Source organism: Tenrec ecaudatus, chromosome 1 (assembly GCF_050624435.1).
Source record: "Tenrec ecaudatus isolate mTenEca1 chromosome 1, mTenEca1.hap1, whole genome shotgun sequence".
NCBI classification, from domain to species: Eukaryota; Metazoa; Chordata; class Mammalia; order Afrosoricida; family Tenrecidae; genus Tenrec; species Tenrec ecaudatus.
This window is the reverse complement of record NC_134530.1, coordinates 164,576,449-164,601,421: the sequence shown is the minus strand read 5'-3', so window position 1 is coordinate 164,601,421 and position 24,973 is coordinate 164,576,449. Positions and strand designations below refer to the sequence as shown.

Below are 24,973 nucleotides of genomic sequence, written 5' to 3'. Positions count from 1 at the left end.
CTTAGCCGCTGGCGCTAACCAGAGACCCCAGCCCTGCGGCTCTAGAATGGCAGGTGGCCATGGCCAGGAGGAGCAAGAGCGCATCGGTGGCGAGGGCTCACACGCTCTCGGGAACAGACCTAGGGATTTGGCTTATTTCCTGTCCCTGTGGGATGGGGAAGGAGCTGGTATTTATGGTGCTGGGGCATTAATAATGCCGCCATGTATTAAGATGTGCTCTGTCCAGGCTGGCTCTATGCCAAGTGTTTTAAGTGTATTCTCTCATCTTCCCAAACACTCCCCCCACCCACCCACACACACAGATAACTAGTGCCTGCCTCAGTCTCTCGCCCTGTGTCCTGTTTTATTTTTCTCTGAAGCACTTACTGCCTGGCCCCCGATGGCCAGCTGCGTAGGGTCTCCTCCGCAGATTGTAAATTCCATGCCGGCAGGAACACAGCCTGCTTGCCCGTTCACCACCGCAGCCTCGCTTCTCAGAACAGTGTCTGGCCCAGTGCAGGCGCTCTGCTGGTTGCATGTTTTCTGAATGGAAGAATGAGCGGACTGAGCCAGGGAGGTGTGGAAACAGGGGGATGATGGCTTTGTCTCCTGGGAGGTTTGGGGGAAGGTGGGTGAGACAAGGTGCACTAAAAAGGCCGGGCCCCAGGCCCCACACAGAGTCAGAGCCCTTGATCGATGTCAGCTGTCATGATCATTTGCAAAATCTCAGTCAAGGTGCTGCCCTCGGCCCGTTCATCTTAGTGCCCTTCCTGCAGTGTGCGGGTCATGGGGTGCATGCTCTGGCCCCCGTCAGTGGACCAGGACATTCTTTTCCCTGAGAATTTATGGATCCACAGAGAGCTCTGCCCATGGGCGTATGGGCTTTGGAGACGGGACAGCAGGCTGTCCGAGCATAAATGGGTGTTCCTGAACCACCGCCAAGCCCATTCCGCCTGGATTGCCTGGCTGTCCTCCACGGCCTGAGCACACGGGGCTGGTTTTAAGCAGAAGTCTACTTGCTCACAGATAGGGGGCTAGAAGTCAGAATGAGGGGTGCAGACTCTAGGGCAGTGTTTCCCGAAGTGGGTGGTCCCACTCCCTGGGGTGGGAAGTGGGCACTGGAATGGTCGCAGTTGAGGGAGGGAGCCAGCAAAAACAGATGCCTATACTTTATCCTGGATGACAGGCTGCGGGCAAAAGTGTTTCATTGCCAGGGGGCACCCTTGGTCTTTTGTCTTTCTGGAAAGGGGCAGAGGCCAAATGAGTTGGGGACTCTCCACTCCCGAGGAAGGCGCTCCTTGGCGATTTCCAGGTGGCTGAGCCTCTCCCTCCCCCATCCCTGCTGCTCACACTTGCTCGTGTAGTCTTTCTCCTACCTCAAAAGATACCCACGAATCCTGCCTGGTTAACTTCACAAAAACAACCCATTCCCAGGCAGGATTTCCTTCTTTCTTTTTTTTTGTAATAATCACAGGCATGGAGATTGGGGTTTGCAACAGGGATTTGGGGGGCATCATTCAATCCAAGTGGACCGTCATTCATTCTAGTTAGCTGCCTCTGTCCCAAGGCCATCTCATCTCTCCTGGGGAGCATCTTGGGACCCCAGGCCCCCTGCCCTTCAGAAGGCCTCTGAGGACACCCAAGCCCGCACCAGGAAAGGGTGCTTGGGAGTCCTGCCAAGTGTAGCCAGTCCCAAGGCTGCATCTGCCCCTCACCCAAAGATGCACAAACCAATCTTCTAGATGCGTTGGAGAGAGAGACCCCCGTCTCAGTAGCATTTACCGTCGACCTGGGAAAGCACAGTGCAGTTAAAAGCCTATTTCTTTTTCTCTTGCAGCTATTGATCTACTTAGCTTTGTGCTGGACTGTTTGCTGGCAATTAATTTCAGAGCCAGCACTGGGGCTTGTATTTCACTGCACAGCTTTCCCGAGTAACGCACAGGCCCTGCCCATAAAGATGATGGGGCTGCCTCACTCAGCTCCGCCCTCGAATCGGAACCGAATGTGGTACATGGCACAGACGCCCTGTCCTGTCACATGGAGGTGATCATTAAATAAAAATCTGCATGTGCTTTCCAGTTCCTCGATCCTGGAAGACAGGAGATGCTGTTGCTTGTGTGCAGGTGAAACGGAGTCCAGTCTCTCCGTCAGCCCACTTGACCCTGGCCCTCCCACTGGCCCTCACTTAGCGGTGGGATTCTGGCCCTCCCCTCCTCTCTCCAAAGCTGTTTCCTCATGTCCATGCGTGCTTAAAAGGGTTAGGACAGGGGAGAGCGGCGGACGACTGCGTGGCACTTCATGCCCCGTAAAGCACGTGTATCTCCACGTTGACGCAGTCGAGCGTTCGCAGCTTTGTGGGTCCCAAGTTTCTTGGGGAAAAAAGAAAGAGGCAGAGGAGGAAGGGGAAGCGGATGAAGAGAAAGAAAGAGGAAAAGACAGCTCAGTGCCCCCAGCAATCAAAACCTGTGTGCCCTAGCCCAGGATCCCAGATGACATGCGGGCGCTCCCCGGTGGCTCCAGCGTCCACCGGGGCAGGAGCACCCACTTTGGGAAGCAGGGGTACTCTGCACCTTGATTTCTTCATCTGTAAAACGGGGACAAGAATCGATCTCAAACCCAAGCCCCGTGCTGGGAAGTCAGTGGGTAGAGCCGCCTGTCAGGTTTCCCAGGCTGTCATGTTCCTAGAAGCAGAACTGCTGGTAGGTTCAAACCACCAAATGTTAGGTTAGCCAGGGCTCCTGGGATAACCTGCCTGAAGACCCACCTGGGCCGGCACCTGGGAGTGTGACTCTCCGTCAACAGTATCAACGCCGCCTTTACTGCCCCATGTGGACCTCATAACAGCCCTTCACTAAGGAGGTGTTACGGCCCATCTTACAGACAAGTAAAAGGCGCCTGGTGGCGGAAATGGCTAGGTACTCAGCTGCTAACCAAGAAGCCGTGGTTCCACCCCGCCAGTAGCCCAAGAGGAATAAAGGCCTGGCCGCCCGTTCCCGGGGAGTTTTCTGCCTGGGGAGCCCTTCTCCGCCCTATAGGAGGCATTTGAGTCAACCCTAAGGGGCTGGGAGAATTGGTCTGGTGGTCTTCCAGGAGGAAGACACGGGGGTCATCACAAGTCCGGAGGGGATGGATGGCAGTGGTAAAGACTTGAAGGAAGAACCTGCCCAGTGCCCCCCACTTCCGACAGGAGGGGCACGGGAGCAAGGCTTCCCTTCGGGGACACTGTCCGCTGCAGCCCATAGACCCCCGCCTCCTCCACCTTCCCCTCCTCGCAGGGACACCCACCATTTCCAGCTTCCACCCACCACCACCTGCTTCCTTTCAGGCAAGCACGTACCTGAGGTGGGCAATTAAGTCATTTAAAACCACTCCCACGGTGGCTTTCGGCTGATCAGGAAAGCCATGTTTGTGTCACGTAGACATGTCTGAGGAGGCCTAGCTGTGCTTTTAACAACATCACTTCAGCGCCAAGGAAAAAGATCAGCCAGCCTCGGTAATACATTTTTCAAACATACACACCCAGAAGTTATCCGCCTGCAAAGCAATGTTTCCCGGGCCTTCCCACACGTCTCGGCGTTTTAACAATGTCCCATCTGTTGGTGTCAGCCTGGAGGAGCGGGTCTGCTCATCCCTCCCTGGCTCTTAACCTGACTTCCCTGCGGCTGGCCTCCTTCCCCGCGGGCCGAGCGAGGGCAGGTGGACCCGAGCCAGTTGGCATGGCTGACAGAACATGGGAACGGTTCACCGAAAATCCGTTCCGTGTGTGCTTCATAGCAGGATGCTACCTCTTACTCTCGCTACTAATTGCTGAAGATGTCTGTGTTTGGATTAAAACTTTGTCCTCTGCCATCTGGATGCCATCGATACGTCTCAGCGCAGCCGCGAGCTGGCTGATAACCGGTGGTTTCCATGTCAACAGAGGACAGCGTCATATGTGGAAACGTGTGGTTGCTGTGCACAGCCCAGGAGCCAGCGCTGGGGAAGAGGCGGCTCTGCTTCCTCACCTCGCTGGCCCCCCTGGTTTTCAGACGGTGCTTTGAAATCAGCCCCCTTTCATTCGGATGGCCGTTACCGGTGCCACTCCTTTGCCACGTGCGAAAGCACCTGTAGTCCCTCCGGCGGGAAGGGGGCCTTCTGACACCTCCAGCTAATAAGCTCCCTGTTTACAGCCAAGGGATGCACCACGGGCCCGCGAGCCTGTAAGCCTGCGGGTGAGGAAACAGTGGCGTGTGTGTGTTCTGCGCAGGATGCCCCGGGCTTTGAGGCTCAGGGAAATGGAGCCTGCCCTAAATATAGCACCAGCCACCGCTGTAGAGAGGAAGCACTGAAGTGGTTAGGGAAGAAACAAGCCGCACGGCTCACGTGGACGTTCTGGTCGGCTCCATCCCATACAGGATGGTGGAGATGATGCACGCTTGTCGTCTTCTCTGGGAGTTCACGGTTTCAGTTCAGAAAAGACGTCACTGCAGAATCATGTCCTTCTAAGGCTGCTAGGTGCAAGCACACACACACACAAACACACACACACACGCATTCTGTGACCCTAAGGAAATTAACTTGATAAGCAGCACGCTGTCTCTCTCTGTCCTCAGATCAAGAACGCGGCGGCCAACGTTCTCCGGGAAACGTGGCTCATCTACAAACACACGAAGCTGCTGAAGAAGATTGACCACGCCAAAGTCCGGAAGCACCAGAGGAAGTTCCTGCAAGCTATCCACCAGTGAGTATCCCAGAGGGCCAGCCAGGAGGGGCCCCGGGTCGGCCGGCACCTTCGGACACGCCCGGGAGGCTTCAGTGCCACTGGCACCTACTTAGGTGACCAGATTTTAACACTGGTAAAGCAGGACACCAGCGGGACACCATTGATAAAACTCATATCCGGGCGAAACAGCCACATGGCAGCTGAAAACCGTACACCCTCGCTTGTCGTGCATTCTTTCCAAAAATTGGGAGTTTGTTAAAACAACGCAGGAAAACTTGTTAAAAGGCGGGACTGTCCCGCCAAAAGCGGGATGTCTGGTCACCTAGCAACAATCTTATCTTCTTTAGAGAGCCGCCTGGTCCTGTGCTGTTAGGCACCATCCAGTCCGTTCCGTTGGAACGCACAGCAGAAGGGACACTGCCCGGTCCGGTGCTGTCCTCGCGCTCGTGCCTAGGCCTGATAGGCTCAGGCACAGGGACGATTGCCATCTCATGCAAGCCTTCCTCCTTGCCGCTGTCCCTCCACTTGACCAAACATGATGTCCTTCCCCAGCGACTGGTCTCTCCTGACAGCATGTCCAAAGCGCGTACATGGAAACCTTGCCACCCTTTCCTCTAAGGAGCGCCGGCCTTACTTCTTCCAAGACGGGCCGGTTGATCCTTTTGAGCAGTGCACACTACTCTCAGTATTCTCCAGTTGGTCCAGTTTCCGCTGGATCATTTTCCATCCTATCATGAAGTTGCGGCGGGGGTGGGGGATGGTGGTGGTGGTCTTCGTTCTGGGTAGAAATTCTGTTTAAAAATCAAACAGTTCCACTTGGGCTGCGCTCAGCAAGTGCAGGGGCAGCTGGCCCAGTCCCACAGCTGTCTGGCATTCACCTAGCGTACCTGCCAGGTGCCGGGAAGGTAAAAATGAGCGTCAGCCCTTGAAGCGTTTCACATTCTTCACACGCAGAGCCCTCACGGCGATGCGGGCTGTGTACAGTGCTGTTCTTGTTGCGTCTGACTCATGGCCGCCCTGTGGGACAGAGCAGAGCCGCCTCCCTGTGCCTGCTAAGCTGTCATCACCCTCCAGGGATTTCTCCAGCAGAGCAGCTGGGTGGCACTGAATGACCAACCTTTCTGTTCACAACAGTGCTTAACCACCGTACCCCATAAGTGTGCATCTCCCACCATCCTGTATTGGATGAAGCCGACCAGAACGTCCACGTAGGGTGGAGATATTTAACACGGATAATGGGAGAGGAGACACTGAGCACGTCCTTCTGACCCGGAGGTTGGGGACGTCCTGGACAGCAGAGTAGGCCAGGTGGAACGTGCAGCCCAGGCGCCCCCTGCTGGGCAGTCCATTGCAGCTCATAGTGACCTGTGGGACCCAGTAGAACTGGTCTGGCTCACAGTGACCCTGGGGGACCCAGTGGAACTGGTCTGGTTCACAGTGACCCTGTGGGACCCAGTAGAACTGGTCTGGTTCATAGTGACCTGTGGGACCCAGTAGAACTGGTCTGGCTCACAGTGACCCTGAGGGACCCAGTGGAACTGGTCTGGCTCACAGTGACCCTGGGGGACCCAGTAGAACTGGTCTGGCTCACAGTGACCCTGGGGGACCCAGTGGAACTGGTTTGGCTCATAGTGACCCGTGGGACCCAATAGAACTGGTCTGGCTCATAGTGACCCGTGGGACCCAGTAGAACTGGTCTGGCTCATAGTGACCCGTGGGACCCAATAGAACTGGTCTGGCTCACAGTGACCCTGGGGGACCCAGTGGAACTGGTCTGGCTCACAGTGACCCTGGGAGACCCAGTGGAACTGGTCTGGCTCACAGTGACCCCTTGGGACCCAGTGGAGCTGGTCCCTAGAGCTTTAGAGACCTGCAGTCTTCATGGGCACAGACAGCTCCCTCTTTCTCCCTGGCAGCGACTGGTTTCAAACTGCTGACCTTGTGGTTAGCAGGCAGTGGGTCACCCACCTCACCACCAGGGTGCCTAACGCCTAGGCAAAGGCACACAGTAAATGAATGAAGCCAACCAGAACGAAGCCTGCCTGTCTATTCCAGTTCAATCCACCCGACCAAATCCACTGCCGTCAATGCACGCTGACGCACAGCGACCCTGGAGGGCCGGGTAGAATGTCCCTGTGAGTTTCCCAGACTGTTACCCTTCCCAAGAATAGAAAGGCCCGTCTTTCTCCCACAGAGTGGCTGATGGTTTTGAACGGCAGACCTTGGGGTTCGCAGCCCCGCTGGTCACCACGGCACCACCAGGGGCCCTCCTGGGTGGGTTCAAATCGCCCATCTGTCAGCTAGCTGGGGGACTGAACGCTTAACTGTTTGTACCACCATCAGATTCCTCAGGCAAAAGCAGACACTAAGCCAAAAAGAACCAAGTCCACGGCTGTGGAGTCAGTTCTGACTCATCGTGACCCTACAGAGTGGAGCAGCTCCGCTCCTTCCCAGAGCAAACATCCTGTCCTTTCTCCCAGCGACCAGCTGCAGGGCTCCAACTGCTGGTCTGGTGGTTAGCAGCCGACCCCAGCCCACCATGCTGCCAGGCTCTGTGGGCAAAGAGCCAGGAGACAGGCATGACGTGATGTGAGGAGAGAGAGGAAGATAGAACCAAGTTAAGACCACATGGAGATAGGAGTCACTTTACCGTGCTGGGTCACAGAATCCGGTAAGCAGAGACTGTCCTGGAGGGTATGACCACGGCGACTCTGTCCCACAGGCTGAGGAGCGTCAAGATGGAGCAGAGGAAGCTGAGTGACCAGGCCAACACGCTGGTGGACCTTTCCAAGGTGAGTGGGTGGCTGTGTCCGGAGAGGCCCCTAGAGGGTACCGAGATACTGGCAGGTAGACAGCTCGGCTGCGTTGGAGACCGGGCCATGTCCAAACAAGAAAGAACCGTTCCTCTTTGGTTAAAAGTAATCACCATTGTCATGTAGGCCCAAGCCCCGGACATTTGCCATCATCTACCAGTGTGTCTTGTCTTTCACAACCAGGCGCTTGGTTTCTTCCGTTCAACTGGCCTGGGTTGGCCAGACGAATCGGCTGGCCCAGTATGTTTCCTTAGCTGTGCCGGGGGCTGCTGAGAAGGAGCTAGGGTTTGCGTAGCGGGGTGGGGGGGCGCCAGGAGCCTCTGGGGGAGGCAAACCATTCACTCAAAAAAAGCTGCCAACAGCAAGGGTGGTGTGCTTCAAGTCTACCCAGAGTCACCGCAGAAGACAAGTCTGGTGAGCCGCTTGCCCCAAACGCACCACTGAAAACCCCAGGGGCCCGCTTCTGCCCCGACCCGCCCGCACGGGGCCGCTGGGAGACCCTCAAGCTGAGGGCACTGGTTTGGAAGCCTTCAGTGAGGGCGGCCATGAGCGTGGGTGACCAGCTTACGCCGCCCAGAGGTCATTCTGGGCCGCGTGACCCCCGGGAATTCATTCTCCAGCATGCACCAGTCTTTCAGCCCTTGTTTGGCTGACCCCCCCCCCCCCCCGCCTCGGGGAAGGGACCTGTTTCTGACTCCCTCTCAAGAGGCAGTTACTCTAAGAGGAATCTCAAGACGCCAAAGAAGAGGCGCTCCTGGAGTGGGGGCCTGGCTGGCAGGCGGTCACGCTGCACCACATGAGCACCGTGTGAAGGCTGCTCCCAGGCACCGTGCAGCTCCCCAAGGCCGCAGCAGGTCCCCAAGGCCGCACCGCGGTTGGGGCTGAGCTGAAGAAAGCGGCTGCCTCTGCTCTCTGCCACTTGATGGAGCTTGTTTATCAAGCGTACAGCCCAGGGCCAGGCTGGCCGAACATTCCACCAGATGTCAATTATCACAATGGAACCGTCCCTGGGTAAGCAAGAGAAAGCCCCTCAGGCAAATTAGGCACCCTTTGAAAAGAGGGTACTATCAGAGAAACTGTGTGTGGGCCGGGCCTGAGGCGGCTGGGGTAATAAAGGGATCAGGCGTCAGTCGGCCTGGGTACCGTTAGAAGGGACAGTCAGGTGCAGTGGGGTTCCTGAGAGCCCGGAGGAGAGACTGCTGAGAAAACACCGGAGGGTCCTGATTCCAATATCAGGAACCCACGGGAATGAGCTTTTAAAATGGAGCACTTTGTTATAATTTTATTTTTCAATTGCCATTGAGTCTATTCTGATTCGTGGGGATTCCCTGTGTGACAGGGAGGAACTGCCCCCAGAGAACCTTCCTGACTGGTCTCTGCAGGAGTGGATTGCCAGAACTTTCTTCCGCAGCGCCGTTGGGTGGCTTCGAACTGCCAGCCTTTAGATTAACAGCCGATTGTAAACTGCCTGTACCATGCAGGAATTATAATGGTCCAAGAGAGCCCCACTGGCTAGAGCCAAGGGCCCGGAAACCCTCCCAGGAAGCGTCTCTCCCTGGCTCCCCAGGGTTCTCGGTCCCCACTTCCTTGTATGCCTCCTGTCTCCACGACAGACTAAGGCCAGCCCACAGCCCAGGGAGTACACACTGCCCTTCTAGCCACAGGCAGAGACTAATCGGTCTCCTCTTGGTCTGCATTCAAACTTCTCCAGAGAGCTTATCTGTGCCCACCTCAGACCAATCAGAAAGAGGATGGGGTGGGGCAAAGATGGCAGGGGTCCTAGGCCTGTTCACAGGGAGCAACTACTGCTCTGCGCTTCAGGACAACGTTTCTTCTCCCGCCATCGGCGCTGCCTGCCTCTCCTCTCACTGGGCAGCGGAGGCACTGAAGTGGCCATGTCCCCCCTCCCACCGGGGGTTGTCAGGAGAAACCATCCAACCCTTCACCACACTGTGCCAGCCCCTGCCTCTCATTGGAGGGATGGAGCCCAGCCCAGGGCACAACTGGGTGAAGCAACACCTCAGTGAATTGAGTGGGCTAAGCCATGAACCAGAGGAGACAAGCTGGTTCTGAAGGGATCGGGGATGAAGAGTCCGGGGACAGGGTGCTGAGCGTGGCCTGGTGGGGAGGGAACGCTGACGTTCTTCCAGTGGCTGTGTCTCACTCCCAGGAACTTGACCCTGGTCCTGACCACAGCTTAGTGTGCTTCACATGGGTCCAACCCTCCCCCCCCCCCCCCCCGCATCCTGTCACCAGGCAACAGACCCAGGGGAGGCAACAGCCTGCTCTTTGCTGCCTGGGCACTTGATCTCCCATCTCCCGCCTCCCCGCCCTGCCCTTGGCTCCCCTGGATTAAGAATGTGATGTGCAGCCTCCAAAAACTGTCTTCTCTGGTGAATAGTTCGCTTCCAGGGGGACGGGGATGGCTTGGCCTCTTTATCTGATAGCTTCCATCTCTTCCATGGAAATGTGAGACTAATTCCTGGCGGCTGGGGCTCCGGTGACCTGATCAAGGGCTGACTATCTGTGGGACCGCTCTGCAATCTGCAAAGACTCTTGCCAAAGGTAGTTCAGAGTGTTGATGCAGGTGAGGAAACCCGATCCAAAGGAGCAGGGACCGTCCCGAGGGGGGGTGGTGGCAGCGGCAGCCCCAGGGCTGAGACTCAGAGGACAGGCTCGGAGTTGAGAGCTATCAGCGTGGCCCTGTGGTCAGCACATCAGTGGTTCTGTCCATCCCTGGAAGGGCGGGCACCCTGAGGAGCCCCTCCCACCACTGGCCCTTCCTCTGCCTTCAGCACATCCAGCACAGGGTGCTAACCTCTGGGGGCGCTGACTTCCTGATGATGCTGTGACCTCCTGTGTTGGTCTGAAGGTCCCTTGGGGACCCAAAGGGCTGGTGCTTGGCGACAGGATGAGCCATAAGCATGGTCGTGAGGACGGTACAGGACCGGCGATGCTTGGCGTTGTGGTACACAGGACGGAAGGGACGGTGATTATCACCTGGGCCACGACTTTACCTCCTTGCTCGCTCCACGAACGTCCCCTGACTCATGGCAACCTCATGAGTGATGGGGTTGGACCGTTGTCACCCGTAAGGGGGAGGGGGGCTTATTGGCTGCTTTTTAAAAGCAGGCCCCCAGGCCTTTCTTCCGGGTCTGTCTCTGTCTGGACGCTCGGCTACACTCTGTCCAACATCACAGCAATATGCCGGCCCAGCTGGCAGGTGGGTGGTGCTGAGCTCGAGGGGCATCGGCCAGAAGCGGATCTGGGTCTCCTCCTGGAAGACGAGCTGTGACTCCTGAAGCCCCAGGGAGCTTGGCGGTGAGGATTGTCCCTCCAGGGATGCCCCGCCTGCAGACACGGCAGCCCCGCCCTCTGCTCCTTATTGACCAGGCCGAGGAAGCACATGGCCCTCCTTGCAAGCAGCTCCCTGTGCTCCAGCTAAGGACCAAACCGAGGGCTGATGGAGAATTGGGTGATTGGTTGGGATCCATCAGCAGGCAATAGCCCAGGCAGCTGGACAACAAGTATCTTAGCCTACAAGGAAGTCCTGCTAGCTCGGGAGCCCTGGTGACATCGCAGTTATATGTTGGCTTGCTTACTTCAAGGTAAGCAGTTCAAACCCAACAGCCACTCTGTGGGAGAAAGATGAGGTTTTCTACTCCCCTAAAAAGTTAGAGTCTTGGAAACCCGCAGGGGCTGTTCTCCCCTGCCCCATAGGGTCACCATGAGTCAGAATTGACTTGGTGGCAGTGAGGATTGCCAGGGTGGGGAGCTGGCTCCCCTAGAGCCTCCCTTGGGCACTGACAAAGAGTCAAGCCTCAGGCAAGCACTTGCCCACGGGCTACAAGGAACAGCAAGGAAAAGAGAGTCGGGGGAGGTGCATGCAGGGGTGAAGAGGGCGGGAGCTCACCGCAGTGACAGGAGCCAGAGGTTGTGGGTCACCAAACAGATGAACACTGATGCGCGTTCTGAGTCACCCCGGAGCCACGGCAGGGCTTATAGCAGAGGACTGGCTTGGCCAGGCCTGAGGACACCCAGTCCATAGTCTGGCTGCTGTGGTTAAAGGGTGGAAGCAGTCGCTTCATAACGATGTAAGGTTATCATTACACATATGCATGTCGTCTGTGTGTGCTTGTCTTGCTTTTGACGGTCAGCCTCCTCCCTCCAGGAAGGTAAAAGGCACTGTCATCTGGGGAGGAGTCGAACCTTCCTCGCTGTCATGAGAGGGAGAGTGTCCATTCTTCGTCTTCTGGAAGTGATCCGTTCTCACCCCCACCCCTGCGGTAACCAAGGGTGTGGCCCTCTGGGGATGCCCCCCTGTTGACCTGTGGCCCCTGTCCATCATCTCTCCCACACAGATGCAGAACGTCATGTATGACTTAATCACGGAGCTCAACGACCGGAGCGAAGACCTGGAGAAGCAGATCGGCAGCCTGGAGTCTAAACTGGAGCACCTGACCGCCAGCTTCAACTCACTGCCCCTGCTCATCGCGGACACGCTGCGCCAGCAGCAGCAGCAGCTCCTGGCGGCCCTCATGGAGGCGCGGGGCGTCAGCGTGGCCGTGGGCACCACCCACGCCCCCCTGGCCGACAGCCCCATTGGGGTCAGCTCCACCTCCTTCCCGACCCCCTACACAAGTTCAAGCAGTTGCTAAATAACGCCCCCACGCCCCACCCATCCCCGCTCCAGACGCATTTGCCCATAGGTCTTAAGAAGTAAATCAACTCTCTCCTGGTTCGCCAGTGAGGAACTCGCAGACCAGGGACCTTAAAGAAGAGAGACCGAGCGAACTAAGTGACTCATGTTCAGTCGGCGCGCTTGGTTCGAGATGCCTTGAAACCAGAAATCTAATCTCTGTTTCGGTGCCTCTGCTTGGCAGCGGGGAAGAGGACAGGACGGAAGCGGCGCCTCTGGCAGGGCCCTTGCTGCAGAGTTTGGTGGAGGACAGAAATCCACGCCCTATCTCAGGTCTTCACGTGGGGGGTGGGGGCGCACGCACTGAGGTCACCCAGAAGGAAGCAAGCCTACACGAGGTCCCGCGGGGAGGGAGGAGCCCCATCAGGCCTGGGGGAGCGGCTCCTCCCCACGGGGGCGGCTGGTTCCTCATGCACCCCTCTCCCCTCTCCTTTTGTCTAAGGAAGTCTCTGGAAGACAAAAGTGAAAGAGGGCTGCCCACCACTTGCCAACACAGAGCTCACTTCCTCTCGTAGCTGAAGCAGTCTCAAAACTCCAGCTAAGACGAGGGGAAGAAAAGCAAACAAACAAACGAGTCAGAAGTCAACCTTCCCATCCAATATTCATCCCCATAGAAACCTGTGTGTTTGCAAGCAGACCCACCACACACACACACACACACACACACACACGCCCTCATCTCCAACGCTGGTCCTGCTTCCTGTGGTCAATATGAAGGGCCCTGCACAGTGGGCATCTCCACGTGGGCACAGAGTCGGTGTGGAGTGTGGGCCACGTGCTCGGCTGCGGAAGACGCAGGTCCCTCCCACACACTGCAGGTTGCCTTGCCCTGGATCGGCACCAGGCTTGGTGTGTGATGAATGCGGAGCCCAAATTGTTGGCGTTGTGGAGGGATAAACAGGCCTTCTAAAAAAAATAACAGCTTCGGCAGAGATTTCTTCTTGCCTCCCAACAAGCTGTGTTTCGATGGACCACGTGACCAGGTGTATGGATTGAGGGGAAATGTGTGTGTATGCGTGTGTGTGCATGGGACTTGCACGCATGCAAACAGGTGCACCTCAGTGCCCAGTAGCCTTGTTGGGGAGCTTGCTGAGCTGCAGTTAGTTAGCCAGCGGCTGGGTTCCAACCCCCAGATGTTAGGGATCCCAAGTGGTCACGAGTTTCCCCTGGAAGCTACTGTGCTGGGAGAAGTGGGGTCCTGTGGTCCCTTCCACTTGGCCTGAAGTTGCCTCCACATGAGTCCAGGAAGAAGCGCAGAGGGTCGTTAGAGGGTGGGTGGGTGAGACGACACAGGTCCGTGGAAGCCTGTTGATCTTGGAGCAAAACCTGTGTCCATGCCCCTGGGATTTCTGGTGAAACGCAGACCCAGTGAGGGATGATGGGTCCTGGGAAGCCAGGGGCTGTGGCTGCAGAATGTCCGCCTGGTCCTGGAACCCGACCTGCGCACATGCGAGGTGTGGGGACCAGCCTGTGATTCATCTGATGTCTGTGACTTCTGCTGGTGGGCGAGTCCACGAGGCTGGATGGGATGTGTCATCCGCTTAGGGGCAAGCAAGAGCGTGACCTCTGGGGACGGTCGTTCTGTTGGGGTGCGCTCTGTAACGTGACCCCCACGCTTCCCAAGTTGGTGTCCTTGTGTGTGGCGGGGGAGGGGTCTCTTCTGTGGCACCTGGCCTGGGCCTCTAAGGATCAGGAAGGAATCCTTGGGCAGAAAGAGAGGGCAGGCCTTACACTTTACCAGGCTACGTTTTCGGGAAGAGCTGATCTTGTCCGACGCCTTTTCTTTGTGTCTTTCGTGATTGCGGCCGTTGGCTCTTTGGAAGTCGCGTGCTTAACTCCCTCCCGCATCTGTGCGGACCGTTTGTTCATGCCATCGGAGTCGCCCTTGCGGTTGGCGTTTTGTGGTTGCTCTTCTGACCATGGGGTATCTGAGAAGCCCTTCCTCCCCACCCCCCTGTTTTATACCCCAAGAACAGCGTTACTGTTCTCAGTGGCCGTCGTCAGAGCACAGAGGAAACGTGTAAACCGATGGAAGAACCGTGCAGCTCTTCTGTGGGGTTCCGTTTCACCGAGGGAAGGCCAACCTCAGTCATTCAATCTACAGCCTGACTCTAGCCTGGCTCATTCTCTCCATTCTTCTGTAAGCCTGTTGGGGTGGGGATGTGTGTGTGTGTGTGTGTGTGTGTGTGTGTGTGTGTGTGTGTGTGTCAGGACTTAGCCTTCATTTCAAATAAATGGCGTGTCAGAGGCCACTGCTCCGCACCCCTGTCCAGTAGGGTACACGGATCCATCACTGTTGCATCCTGGGCTGTGGGAAATTCCCTCTTTCCCTACTCTCTTTAATGCTAGACATTCAGGCGAACCCTGAGGATCAAGCAGCAACAACTAGCCATGGGAGGGAATGCCCTTGTTTCCAGTCGCCGTAGCCACTGGCGTCCCGGAAACACACGGGCACCGCAGAGAATCACTTCACCTGCTGGTAGGGCAACAACTCTGTAGGGTTTTCATCCTTGGCCCCAAAGTAAACAGATGCACGCTCCAGAAAAGAGAGGGGTGTCCAGCCTGCACGCTGGTCCCTCGAGGGTCGAGAGAGGCTACTTGTAGAGCACTCTTTCAACTCGATGCGGGGCAGTTATTTACCCCTGCAAGGACAAGCCATCGCGATGACTTGGGACTGCGTTGTCTCGGGCGGTGATCACGCAGGGGTCTCCCCTCGTGTCCATCTCGTGGCAAATCCCGCTTCATATCAGAGGGGAAAAGAGGGCAGGTGGGTTCTCAGGCCCTGCCTTCTTGTCCCTTATTTCCAACTTTGATGGTAAAGGAGGTTTCCAGATCTATTTGAAGTGAGGCTCTATTTTAAAACTACTAATTATGTTCATCTTACTCCAATACTGAATGAATTCAGTTCTGTCCACTCCTGGCAGGCTGGTCCAGCAGCAAAGCCTCGACTATATAATCTTCCTAGTAACTCAGCGACCAGTTAAAAAGTGCTCTACTAGACTCTCAAATATATAGACACTTGAATTAGAACTATAAAGCCACCCCCCTCATCGCTTAAGCCATATTATAGCTTCATGTACTGTATAGCCAAGGATGTACTGTGATTCTTTAATGCCACCCACTGGGGTGGCACGCCAGGACAGCACACCAGCTGGTAAGTCAGACCTGACTAGGGGCTCGCCTCTCCTTAGATTGAAGTCCAAACAAAAGCCTGCACCTTTGCCTCAAAGGCTCCATCAGTGTGACCATCATCGACCCCTTACCATCAAGCTCTGGCCATCCTCATGAGGTGCACCTTCACGCTATCGCACCTTCCGAAAGGCTTGATGCCATCCAAAAGAACCAGAGGGGTGAGGGCCCGAGTCTCCGCTGGGGCCATCGGTGTGACCAGATTAGGAGACATGGAGAACGCATGTGCAAGTGCATTCCAAAGCGCTGAGCACATGCAAGCACTGTCCCCAAGAGAGGTCAAGGGGGGAGCACATGGAAGGAATCATGGCTCGGGCCTACGGCGGGGTGAGGGGTCTCTCCCTCTTAGGTTCCCCATCTTGGCTCTGTGACGACACGGCCAGGGGAACGAAGCAAAGAGAGATTCAGATTCGGAATGAATCACACTCCAACACCAGTGCCACTTCTTTGGCCAATTACGAGGCCCGCCTCATTCATGCCTGAGGCGTAAGTCCCTCTGCCCCAGAATGGAGAGAAGAATGACTCTGACTAAGCACAAAGCAGTGCGCGAGTGTGGACATGGAATCACCACTGTCCCCACAGCGGCCCGGACTCTACTTTATCTCGCCTGCGCTTTGACTCGGGCCCGCCTCGCAGGCAGCCTGTAGTTACCCACGAGGTGGTAGGGTTAGCAGAGAGAAGCATGGTGTCGGCGCTGTGTTCCAGGACCTCCCATGCAGCCCACATGAAGAACAGGCGGTTTCTTCCAGAACAAACGCCGCCACTTCCCTCCAGAAGACCACAGCGGCGCCCCTAGGAAGCCACTGCACCGCCAGTAGGTTGTTTCTCCTCGCTTTACAGCTTTTAAACCGCCAGGTATGCCTCCGGAGTGACCTTCGCCTCCCGCGCATGCCCAGGAGCAGACTGAGGATCCATGCAGGTCATTTTGCTGTCCTGTTGATTCTACCAGGAGCCCTCCGAAAGGCCAGCGGTCCACGGGAGACAGAAGGGGCGATCGGCTCCCATAAAGATCGACAGCTTTGGAAACCTGATGGGGGCCATTCTACTCGGTCCTTAGGGTGGCTCTCAGTCAGCATCAACTGGACCGCAGGGGGCTGTTGGTGGAAGCGATCTGTTTCAGTACCTTAGACAGCTTCCCGGCGGCTCCCTGGGAGGCGTGGCCTAGCCCTGCCTCCCCCTCTGCCATCCCCAGTCCCTCCTCCTCTACCGGGGCCAAAGTCCACAGGGTGGGCGGGAGGGATGATTGGTTCAGAGCTAGGACACTGCCCGCACCTGCTGGTTCTCTTCATCCCGACAGTGTCCCAGGAGGCACTGAGAGGACATCAGAGGGCGGGCACGTCCTGCCAGGCCCGTTATATGTACATTTTCCCAGAGAGACCCAAGCTGAACAAGTATTCCAGCGATGGTACATACTGTATACAGGCAGACCTCATAATGAAAAAAACAAAACAATGACACCCCCCCTTTTATTTTTTCTTATACTATTACTGGAAACACCCAACCCCAAACTGGATGCCCTCTGGAGCAAGACCACGGTCGAACCTTCAACGTCCAACCTCCAAACCTAGGTGCCCATTGCCCTGCCACCGCTGTTTACATGCCCGAGAAATGCATTCTGGAACGCTGTCTGTAACCTGGGCCTGGGGCTCGTGTGGCACCCAACAAAGACCAGGGGTGTCGCGAGCACCCAGCTGGTGGAGGAGAAGCACACACCGCAACACCAACCTGTAGGCCTCCCCAAAGAGAGGCTGACATTCCTCGCCAATCCAAACCGTCAGTGACAAGTCGGAATCTGATTGGAATGGGCCACTTCCAGCTTCACAGATGAAGGCCAGGGAACCAGCCCCTTCTCTGGCTCTGCTGCACGGCCTCCGTCCTTGACTCTCCGCCAGGACCCATCCACACCCCTCAGAAACATTTTTTTTTCAATGATGCAAAAACTCCACTTTGGTCCCAGACTCTCCATGCTGCACTGGCCATGAGAGAACCACGAAAGAGCAACAGAGGTTCCCGGAGGAAACCTTTTCATGGCAAACTCAGAGACGAAAGGGTTTATCCTCAGTTCCGGATGAACTTCTGTACGAATTTGCATCTTGCCTCTGCTTGCTATTTTTTAATGATAGGAGAAAGCATAACAATTTATTTTAACTATGAAATATATTGCTATATGATGAAATAGATTGTAACTTTCAATTAACGTTTTTTTGTTGTTGTTGGTATCAGACTAGTCTTTCGCGGGTCCCTTGTCGGCCTGCTCGCCCCACAACTGTTTCTGAGTACACGTCCCGTGAGGGCTTGACTGACACCCAGCCCCAGGGTGCTCCCACAACCTGCAGAACGCCTGTCCGCTCCTTCTCCAAGCCCGGAGGGCGAGACACGCAAGAGCGCTGTTCCAAGCTTGGAAGAATAATTCTACCCTAAAGTCTATCAAGCCATCGCTCCGTTCAGAGCTGTGCGGAGCCCTTTCCGTAGAAGTGCGGGCTTTTCTGGGTACGTGGAAAGGTTCCGTCGCAGCAGTTGTGTAAGGCAAGCTCGTTTTCCCTTCGATGACGTCGGAAGTGGGCCTGAGAGGGGTGTCCTGCAGGCCTAGGCATTGTGGGTCTGTCTAGGTCAGCGCACAAGCGGGGTTGGAATTCCATGGTCTGGGGGCCAAACAAGAGCCCGGCATGCACGTACTTCTCTGGGTTTGATAACAGGCAGGACGGGCGCAGCAAATTTTCCCCCTAGTTGACCCTAGCTGAGAGAAGTAGAGCGTTCCTATGGCGAGGTTTTCCTTTGCGGGAGAATTAGGAGTTCTCTGAGCAAGAGGCCCAACTCCATTCCCCTCCTCGGGCATCGCCACTGAGACAGCCGCACGGCTCCCTCCTTTGAATGACCAAGGGACTATGTCTACATGCAAATGGGCTGTGTTTGAGGACAGAGCTCCTAGAACCAGGGCACCTCCTCCTCCCAGGGAGGACCCCAGTTTTGCACTCGGCACTCGGGTGTCCAATCAGACAAGGCACGAACCAGCAGCAGCAGCAGCTAAGCCACTCTGCCTCTCCTCCCGTCAGAAACTCTGAAAACCCACACCGATAGGACAAAGCTACGGGGGTTTCTCCCAGAGGTAGGCTGACCTCATCTCAAAGATCGATTTGAGTTTCAATTCCGCCCCGGCGGGGCCTCCTCCACGTTTCGGGCCACCTGAAAGGCAGCTGCGGCCGGCCCGCTTCTGTCTGAGGCTTCTCTGGAAGGCGCGTTTTCTTTTCCTTGAGCAAAGCCCTCCTGGGGGCTCAGTTGCCCCCCAGTGGCGTGTGCTGCTGTGCTCCGGCGAGCACCCCAGGGCGCCTGTTTCTAGCAGGTTACTCACTCACTGGGCATCAGAAATTAGTTTCTTCCCCGTCTTATAATTGACTGGTGAATGTAGTTGTGACCATTGATTCTGCCTCTTCTTAGTCTTCTTCATCCCTTTCGGCTGCTAAACAGATTTGCCTCTCCGGGCGCGTCCTGGCAGCACTTCTCAGACCGGCGAAAGACGTTGATGCTTAGATGTTCCCAGAGTTGTTATTTCTTCCACCCTGTGCCAAGGAAACCAATCCAAGGCCCTGATTTGGGGAAGGCAGATTTCTCAGCTGCTCAAAGTCAGCAGCACTTGGGAGCTTGTTAGAGAGGCAGACTCCCAACCCCTATCAGACCTACTCAATCAGAACAAGAGGCCCGAGTGACGTGTGTGGGCCATAGACACCTAGAGACGCCGGCCTGGCCAATGAGACCACAGGGATGACCCCACGGTCGCCAGCAGCCTCCTTGATCCCTGGGTGGTGAAGCCACCCCTTCCTTGAACCTCATTCACAAACTGAGACAGAGAGAGCCAAATCAGACCTGAAAAGGTTTTGTATAATCATGAGGCTAAAGATAATTTTTTTTTTACTTCCACATGAAGTAGTCAGGTAGCTTGGGGAGGGGAAGTCACTACAGGGTTGTCTGTTTCCAGTCTCACCTTAAGCGTGCCAACTTCATAGCCTGGAGCCCCTCGGCTGGCAGGACCATCTCCCAGGGATCCATCAGGGTGGGTCCCACAGAAGGAACCCCTGCTCAGCACAGCATGGACACGGCCACCACCGTTGGTCACTGCATTCCTTTCATGAAGAACCCAGCCTCCCTTCTGCCAGGGAGGACTCTGCTCCCCAAGAGGGAACTAGCATTGAATCGTCTAGAAACCATCTAGAAACATCCCTACTTGAGCCTCTAGGAAACATCCCCAATCCTCTTTGTAAGCCAGTTCTCTTACCCATTATGCCAACTTCAGACCCTCCAACCTTGGCCTGGAGAGGAGTGAATCCCCCCATGGGCGCCATCGGTTGATCTGTACCCAGAAACAGTTCTGTTCTAAATTAATGGCTTTAATCTGTTCATTGTAAAAAGTGCCTTGGACTTCAATCTAAAGAGGTCAGTATAAATACGTGTGTGTGTGTGGTGTATGTAGGCAAATATCGACATATTTATACATACATAGGTGCACACACATATACCCGCACATTCATATAGAATATATACATACATATATAAATGCTTCAAGATATATCATATTGCTAACCGCAGCTCCATCTCTTTTGTCTGGTCCTATGTTTATTTGTTTAGTGAGATCTTTACATAGAGAGGTTCTATTCAGGACATCGATGTATTTTTTTGTTTGTTTTTTACTTTTTATTAAAAAGGTAAAGGATATTAAAAAAAAAGTCAAGTTTTGAATGGAGTTGTGGTAACTTTTCTCAGGTCACCAAAGAGGAAACAGATTTCCCTGTGGGAAGTATTTTTCCGTTTTGGGTAACTTTGCCTTGCCTCAGGGGTGGGGGCGGTGATGGGAATGGATCAATGTGAAGGGTTGAGGGGGCTGTGTAGCTTTTGTTATCATTCATTTTTTTTGGTCTCCGTAATGCAACAGCAAGAGGTTTGTGCGGCCTGACATCAGCCCACTGGTCCTCACACATCAGCATTCCCAGCGCCTGACCTTGACCTTGACACGCTGTGTGTGCATGGTTCTGCTGCTGTTGCTATTGTATTCTTTGGGAGAAGCAGACTGAACTGCAGGGGTGGGGTGTGATCAGCTTCAGGTGCTGCTTCCTTTCAGTGGCATCCTTGGCCACAGGATGAATGGGGACCTGTGCCTTTGGAGGTCACCGGAGGAGCCCTGCTGAGTTTCCCAGGACTCCATGGGCCCTGCTTTTCTACAGTCAATCCACACAGACTGTATGGATCCACCCCTCTCTACCTTAGCGGAAGGTCATCTCCGTCTAGAGGTGGTAAGGAGCCGGCCCCTCCCCCCAGCCCCACCCCCACCCTCAGCTCCAGGTCTCTCAAGTCCCACTGCTCTGCCTGCGTGCTCAGGGAGGTCTCCTACTTCTTCACACCAACTCAATCTTCTCTCCAGCCCCCTTCCTCCAGGGTGGCACCCTTATGGGCGCACAGGCTAGACCGCTGGGCCACTACCCTGTTCCGACTGTCACTCAGAATCACGAGGCGCCAGACAAGCAACAGTTGTCCCCATGGTTCCAGCCACAGTTGCGGGACCCTAACTAGGGAAGGTACAGCCCAAGGGCAGGAGCTGGGCAATTACATCCCAGGCGGATGCCCCCAGACCCTGCCCCACTAACCCTCCCAGTGGATTTTTCTGTCACTCACTCTGGACAAAAGTAACAATACCATTTAGGTGCTTTCGGAAAGATTAATATTGGGGGCTTTTTTTTCTAAGTAGATAGACCTGAAATATATTTTCAAAACATATTTAGCTGTATTTCTGCTGCTGTTTATTCCTTAAAGCTCTCTTCCAAAAATATAAACAAAAAACACCTCCTTAGGAACAAGTCCGTTTACTAGCTCAGTGATCACTAATGAAGAGCACTTCCCACTTAGAACACCTGGCATCTAAGGACCTCAAATGCTAATAAACTAGTTGTCGCCCTATGAGATGGGGGCCACATATTAGCCCCACTAAGCCAATGAGAACATTGGCCCATAGAACGCTGAGCAATGACTTAGAAGTCAAACAGGAAAATACCATCCTCTACCCACCCCCCACCCCCCAATTTTTCAATCTTGAATCCTCTTGCTGGCTACCACTAAGGGGAAAGCGCCCCCGGCCCCCACCCCCACTCCCGTGCAGACGGGATGTGGTGTTAAGGCCCAAGCTGAGGACATCTGGAATGTGGTGGTGGGCTGTTTGTGGGCTTGGGTGGGAGATGCAGTTTTCTTCTTTGTACCAAGAGTGGGAGAGGGATGCTGCAGGTGGGCATGGTCCTGGCGCCCACCACTTCCGGCGGGACTGCCGCTGGAGAAACGGGCGTTGAGGCGTGTGTGGCACGTGCTGGTGCAATATGATGGTGGCACTCAATAAAAAACGAGAAGGAGCCGACAAAAACCGGACGCCGAACATGCACTTTTCCTTTCATTTTACCTTCTCCCTGTCCCGTGGTTGCCGTTGGGGAAATGGGCATTCTTTTAAAGGAGGCTATGTAAATGCAGACCGGAAACAGAGCGACTGGAAGGGGCACGGATGAGCCAGCGCTCTCTTTTTCCGGCCAACACAAAGTATCAAGTGGAACGTGGTGCCCACGGCCCAAACCTAGCCTTTGCACGCTCTGGAGCTGCCGAGCCCCAGTCTGAGCGTCCCTCAGATCCCCTGGGCATCCTTTGGCACCGGTGGGAGTGGGGTGGTGGCCGTCAGCGCCACGTTCAGGAGCTTCCAACTCTGAGACCCGGTGGGACCAAGGTGAACTTTCTAATAGGGTTTCCAAGACTGCTATCTTTACTGAGGCGGACTGTCGCCTCTTTCTCCCACTGAGCTGGCTGGTGGTTTCGAACTGCCCACCTTTCAATTAGCTGCCCTTGAACTGCCCACCTTTTGATGAACTCCCCAGTGTTTTCCCACGGCCCCATGCTCCACGCACCTCTGGAGACTCGTTTTCTTTTTAAAAGTTTTTTTATTTTAGTAAATCATTTTCTTGGGGGCTCTTACAGCTCTTTTAACAATCCAGACATCGATGGTATCAAGTGTATTGTACATATGTTGGTGACGCGTTTTCAATGGCTCCAGGCCCCTCACCGTGGACCATGGAAACAGTGATGGCCAATAGAAACCGCGCACTGGCACTGCCCCTGCCCTCGGTGCCCAGGGCCTGTGCCAGAGCCGCACGGGCTTGAATACCTCTGAAGGTCAGGGCCGCACTTGTTTTGTAGGCAAAGCTGGACTCGAGAGATCGAGTGCACCGACACAACGACAGGACCAGAAGCTGCCATGCGGACCCAGCTTGAGCTGGGGACAGCACACGCATGCGCGGATGTGTGAGCACGGGAGCGACTGCCTGTTGTAGCGAAGCATCAGCCTGTCCTCAAGCTCCGCTTCATGGCAGAATCACCTGGGAAGCTTAGACCCCATCTACGCCTGCCCTTCGGCCACCACCCCACTCCCAGCACCCAGCCTGCAGATCTCCACCCTGCCCAGGGGTCCTAGCAGGCTGAGTCAATGCTGGGGGTGAGGATGGGGCCGAATGTTCTTAGAGATGGTGATAGCCTGAGAACTGGATTCCGTTCACCTCGGCCTCCTTTCTTTTCTGTCCCGGGTCTGCCTGCAGGTGCCCCCTCCCCCCCGCCCCGCAGCGGCAATCCTCTGCGCTGATGGGTCACTCAGGAACCCTGAGCCTTGAGGCCCTGCCTTCTCCCCGCACCGGTCTGTCTGGGCTTCCCGTCTTTCCGAGCCTGGGGACTGACAATGGGGGAGGGCCAGGCCGACATTTTCCCATTCTAACACTACGCCAAAAAAAAAAACCTAAAATAGAAAGTAACACATTGTCCTTGCTGGCAGGTGTCTCACTAACGCTCACACACACACACACACACACACACACACACACACACACGGATAACCAGCCATGTTACACATTTCTCTCGTCTAACTAAATTTAACCATTAAATGAAAAATTGTCTCCTATCTTAAAGAAAACCTGACCTATTAATACATGGTGCATAACTAAGATCTGGGGAGGGGAGGGGGGAACAGCCTGTTGGAACGCAGAGAGCCAGTCTTCTGAACTCTGGATTCTGCGCAATCCAGTGGGCTCTGCGTAAAAGGGCCCTCTGCAGGTCAGACGGAAACAGAGCACCCTGTGGGGAACAGACCCCATGGATCCAGGAAAAGGCCTGTTTTACACGGGTCACAAAAGACAAGGTGCTGCCCCCCTAGGACCCAGTGTCTAGGTATACACAGAGGAGAGCGGGCCATACCGATTAGAGCCTCCGATCTAAGCCACGCCCCTTACCTCCCTTGGTAGTGGAGACCTAAGAGAAGTGATTTGCCCAAAATCACATAGAGGGTTTAGGGTAGAAACGACTGGAATTGTGGCCTGCCACGTTGAAAAGACCTTCTGTGCTATTGTGGTAAACTGAGGCCTGCCTGCCTGCCTTGGGACCCGGCCCTCCTCTATGGCCCTTCCTGGATTCATCTCCCCTGCTACTGATTTTGAGACCATCAGATTAGAGGGAAAGGCATCTCTTTGACCCCCCATTCCCAACCCAATTCCCCATGCAGACATCTGTGCACACACTCACCAGTCCACAGGCACCATCGCATGGTGCCTCCCTGGAATCGGACCGGTGCAGATCAGGGAGGGCCAGGTGAATCCATCATGCGTTCAGTATACAGAGGAGTTGATCCTTTTCAGTGTTATCTGCCTTCTGTCTACAGAATTTACAGCTAATACTTTCAAATCTACAAGAACCCCCAGCTGGTTGGAAAAGATCAAATTAGATTATTTAAATGATGCAATTTTATATCCAGCTTTACAGTGGATTATGTTAATGGTGGTCGAGGTTATTAATCTTCTTTTAAGTCAACCACTGCAAAAGTACGTGAAGATTAGCCAAAATTAGGTCATGTTTTTTGTCGCATGGATTTGAAATTCACACGTTGTCCCCCACCCCCACCTCCACCCCCCCGCTGGAACCAGGCACTCCTCAGCATCCCTTCAAATGCTGGTCCCCTGGAACACCAGAGGTGGCAAACAGGAGTGCAGTATGTTCGTGCTGCCTGCGGGTGATTTCCTCTCAGGCAGAGCTTCTTTCCAAGCCCTTCTGCCTCCTACTTTCAAACACTGGGGTATCGCTTAAAAGCAATCAAGTATTTCTCCAGAAAGAACGCACCCAGCAACGGGGCACCCACACCCAAGGCACTCATCAAGGGAAATGTCAGGTCTTCTGTAAGCTGTGATTCAATTGCCCTTTCTTTGAACACCCGCCTCACCTCCCACCTCTTGGAACGAGAAGGTAGATGCATAGCTGAGCCTGAACTTGAGAAATTAGGGGTCCTAACCAATTTATTACTGGTATTTCCTTGTGATTTCTTTGTTCTGTTTTGTTTGTTTGTTTGTTTTCCTGAGAATGCTATTGTCACGGTTACTTGACTCACAAGTTTGGGGGGTTCACATGAAAAATGGCCAACTAGTCATGAGAAAGAGCTGACATCCTCAGACCTGAGGATGTCGGGAATATGGTGAGAGGGAGGAAGAGGAAGGAAGAGGGGACATTATTCATTACATCCACAGGACCCACTCCCCAATT

At 55.0% G+C, this 24,973-nt stretch overlaps 1 protein-coding gene across 3 annotated transcripts in view; it reads left to right on the top strand.

Annotated features, from left to right (window-relative positions):
* The window catches only part of KCNN3 (potassium calcium-activated channel subfamily N member 3), a 194,719-nt gene extending 172,980 nt beyond the window's left edge, over nt 1-21,739 (top strand). For 2 of the 3 annotated variants that reach the window (XM_075562542.1, XM_075562552.1), the window contains exons 7-9: nt 4,572-4,699; nt 7,404-7,473; nt 11,856-21,739. In XM_075562542.1, coding sequence (XP_075418657.1) covers nt 4,572-4,699; nt 7,404-7,473; nt 11,856-12,152 — 495 coding nt within the window. In that variant the 3' untranslated portion in view covers nt 12,153-21,739. The remainder of the gene's footprint in view (nt 1-4,571; nt 4,700-7,403; nt 7,474-11,855) is intronic. The other variant, XM_075562547.1, reaches the window with a different exon arrangement.
* The last annotated feature ends 3,234 nt before the right edge of the window (nt 21,740-24,973 follow it).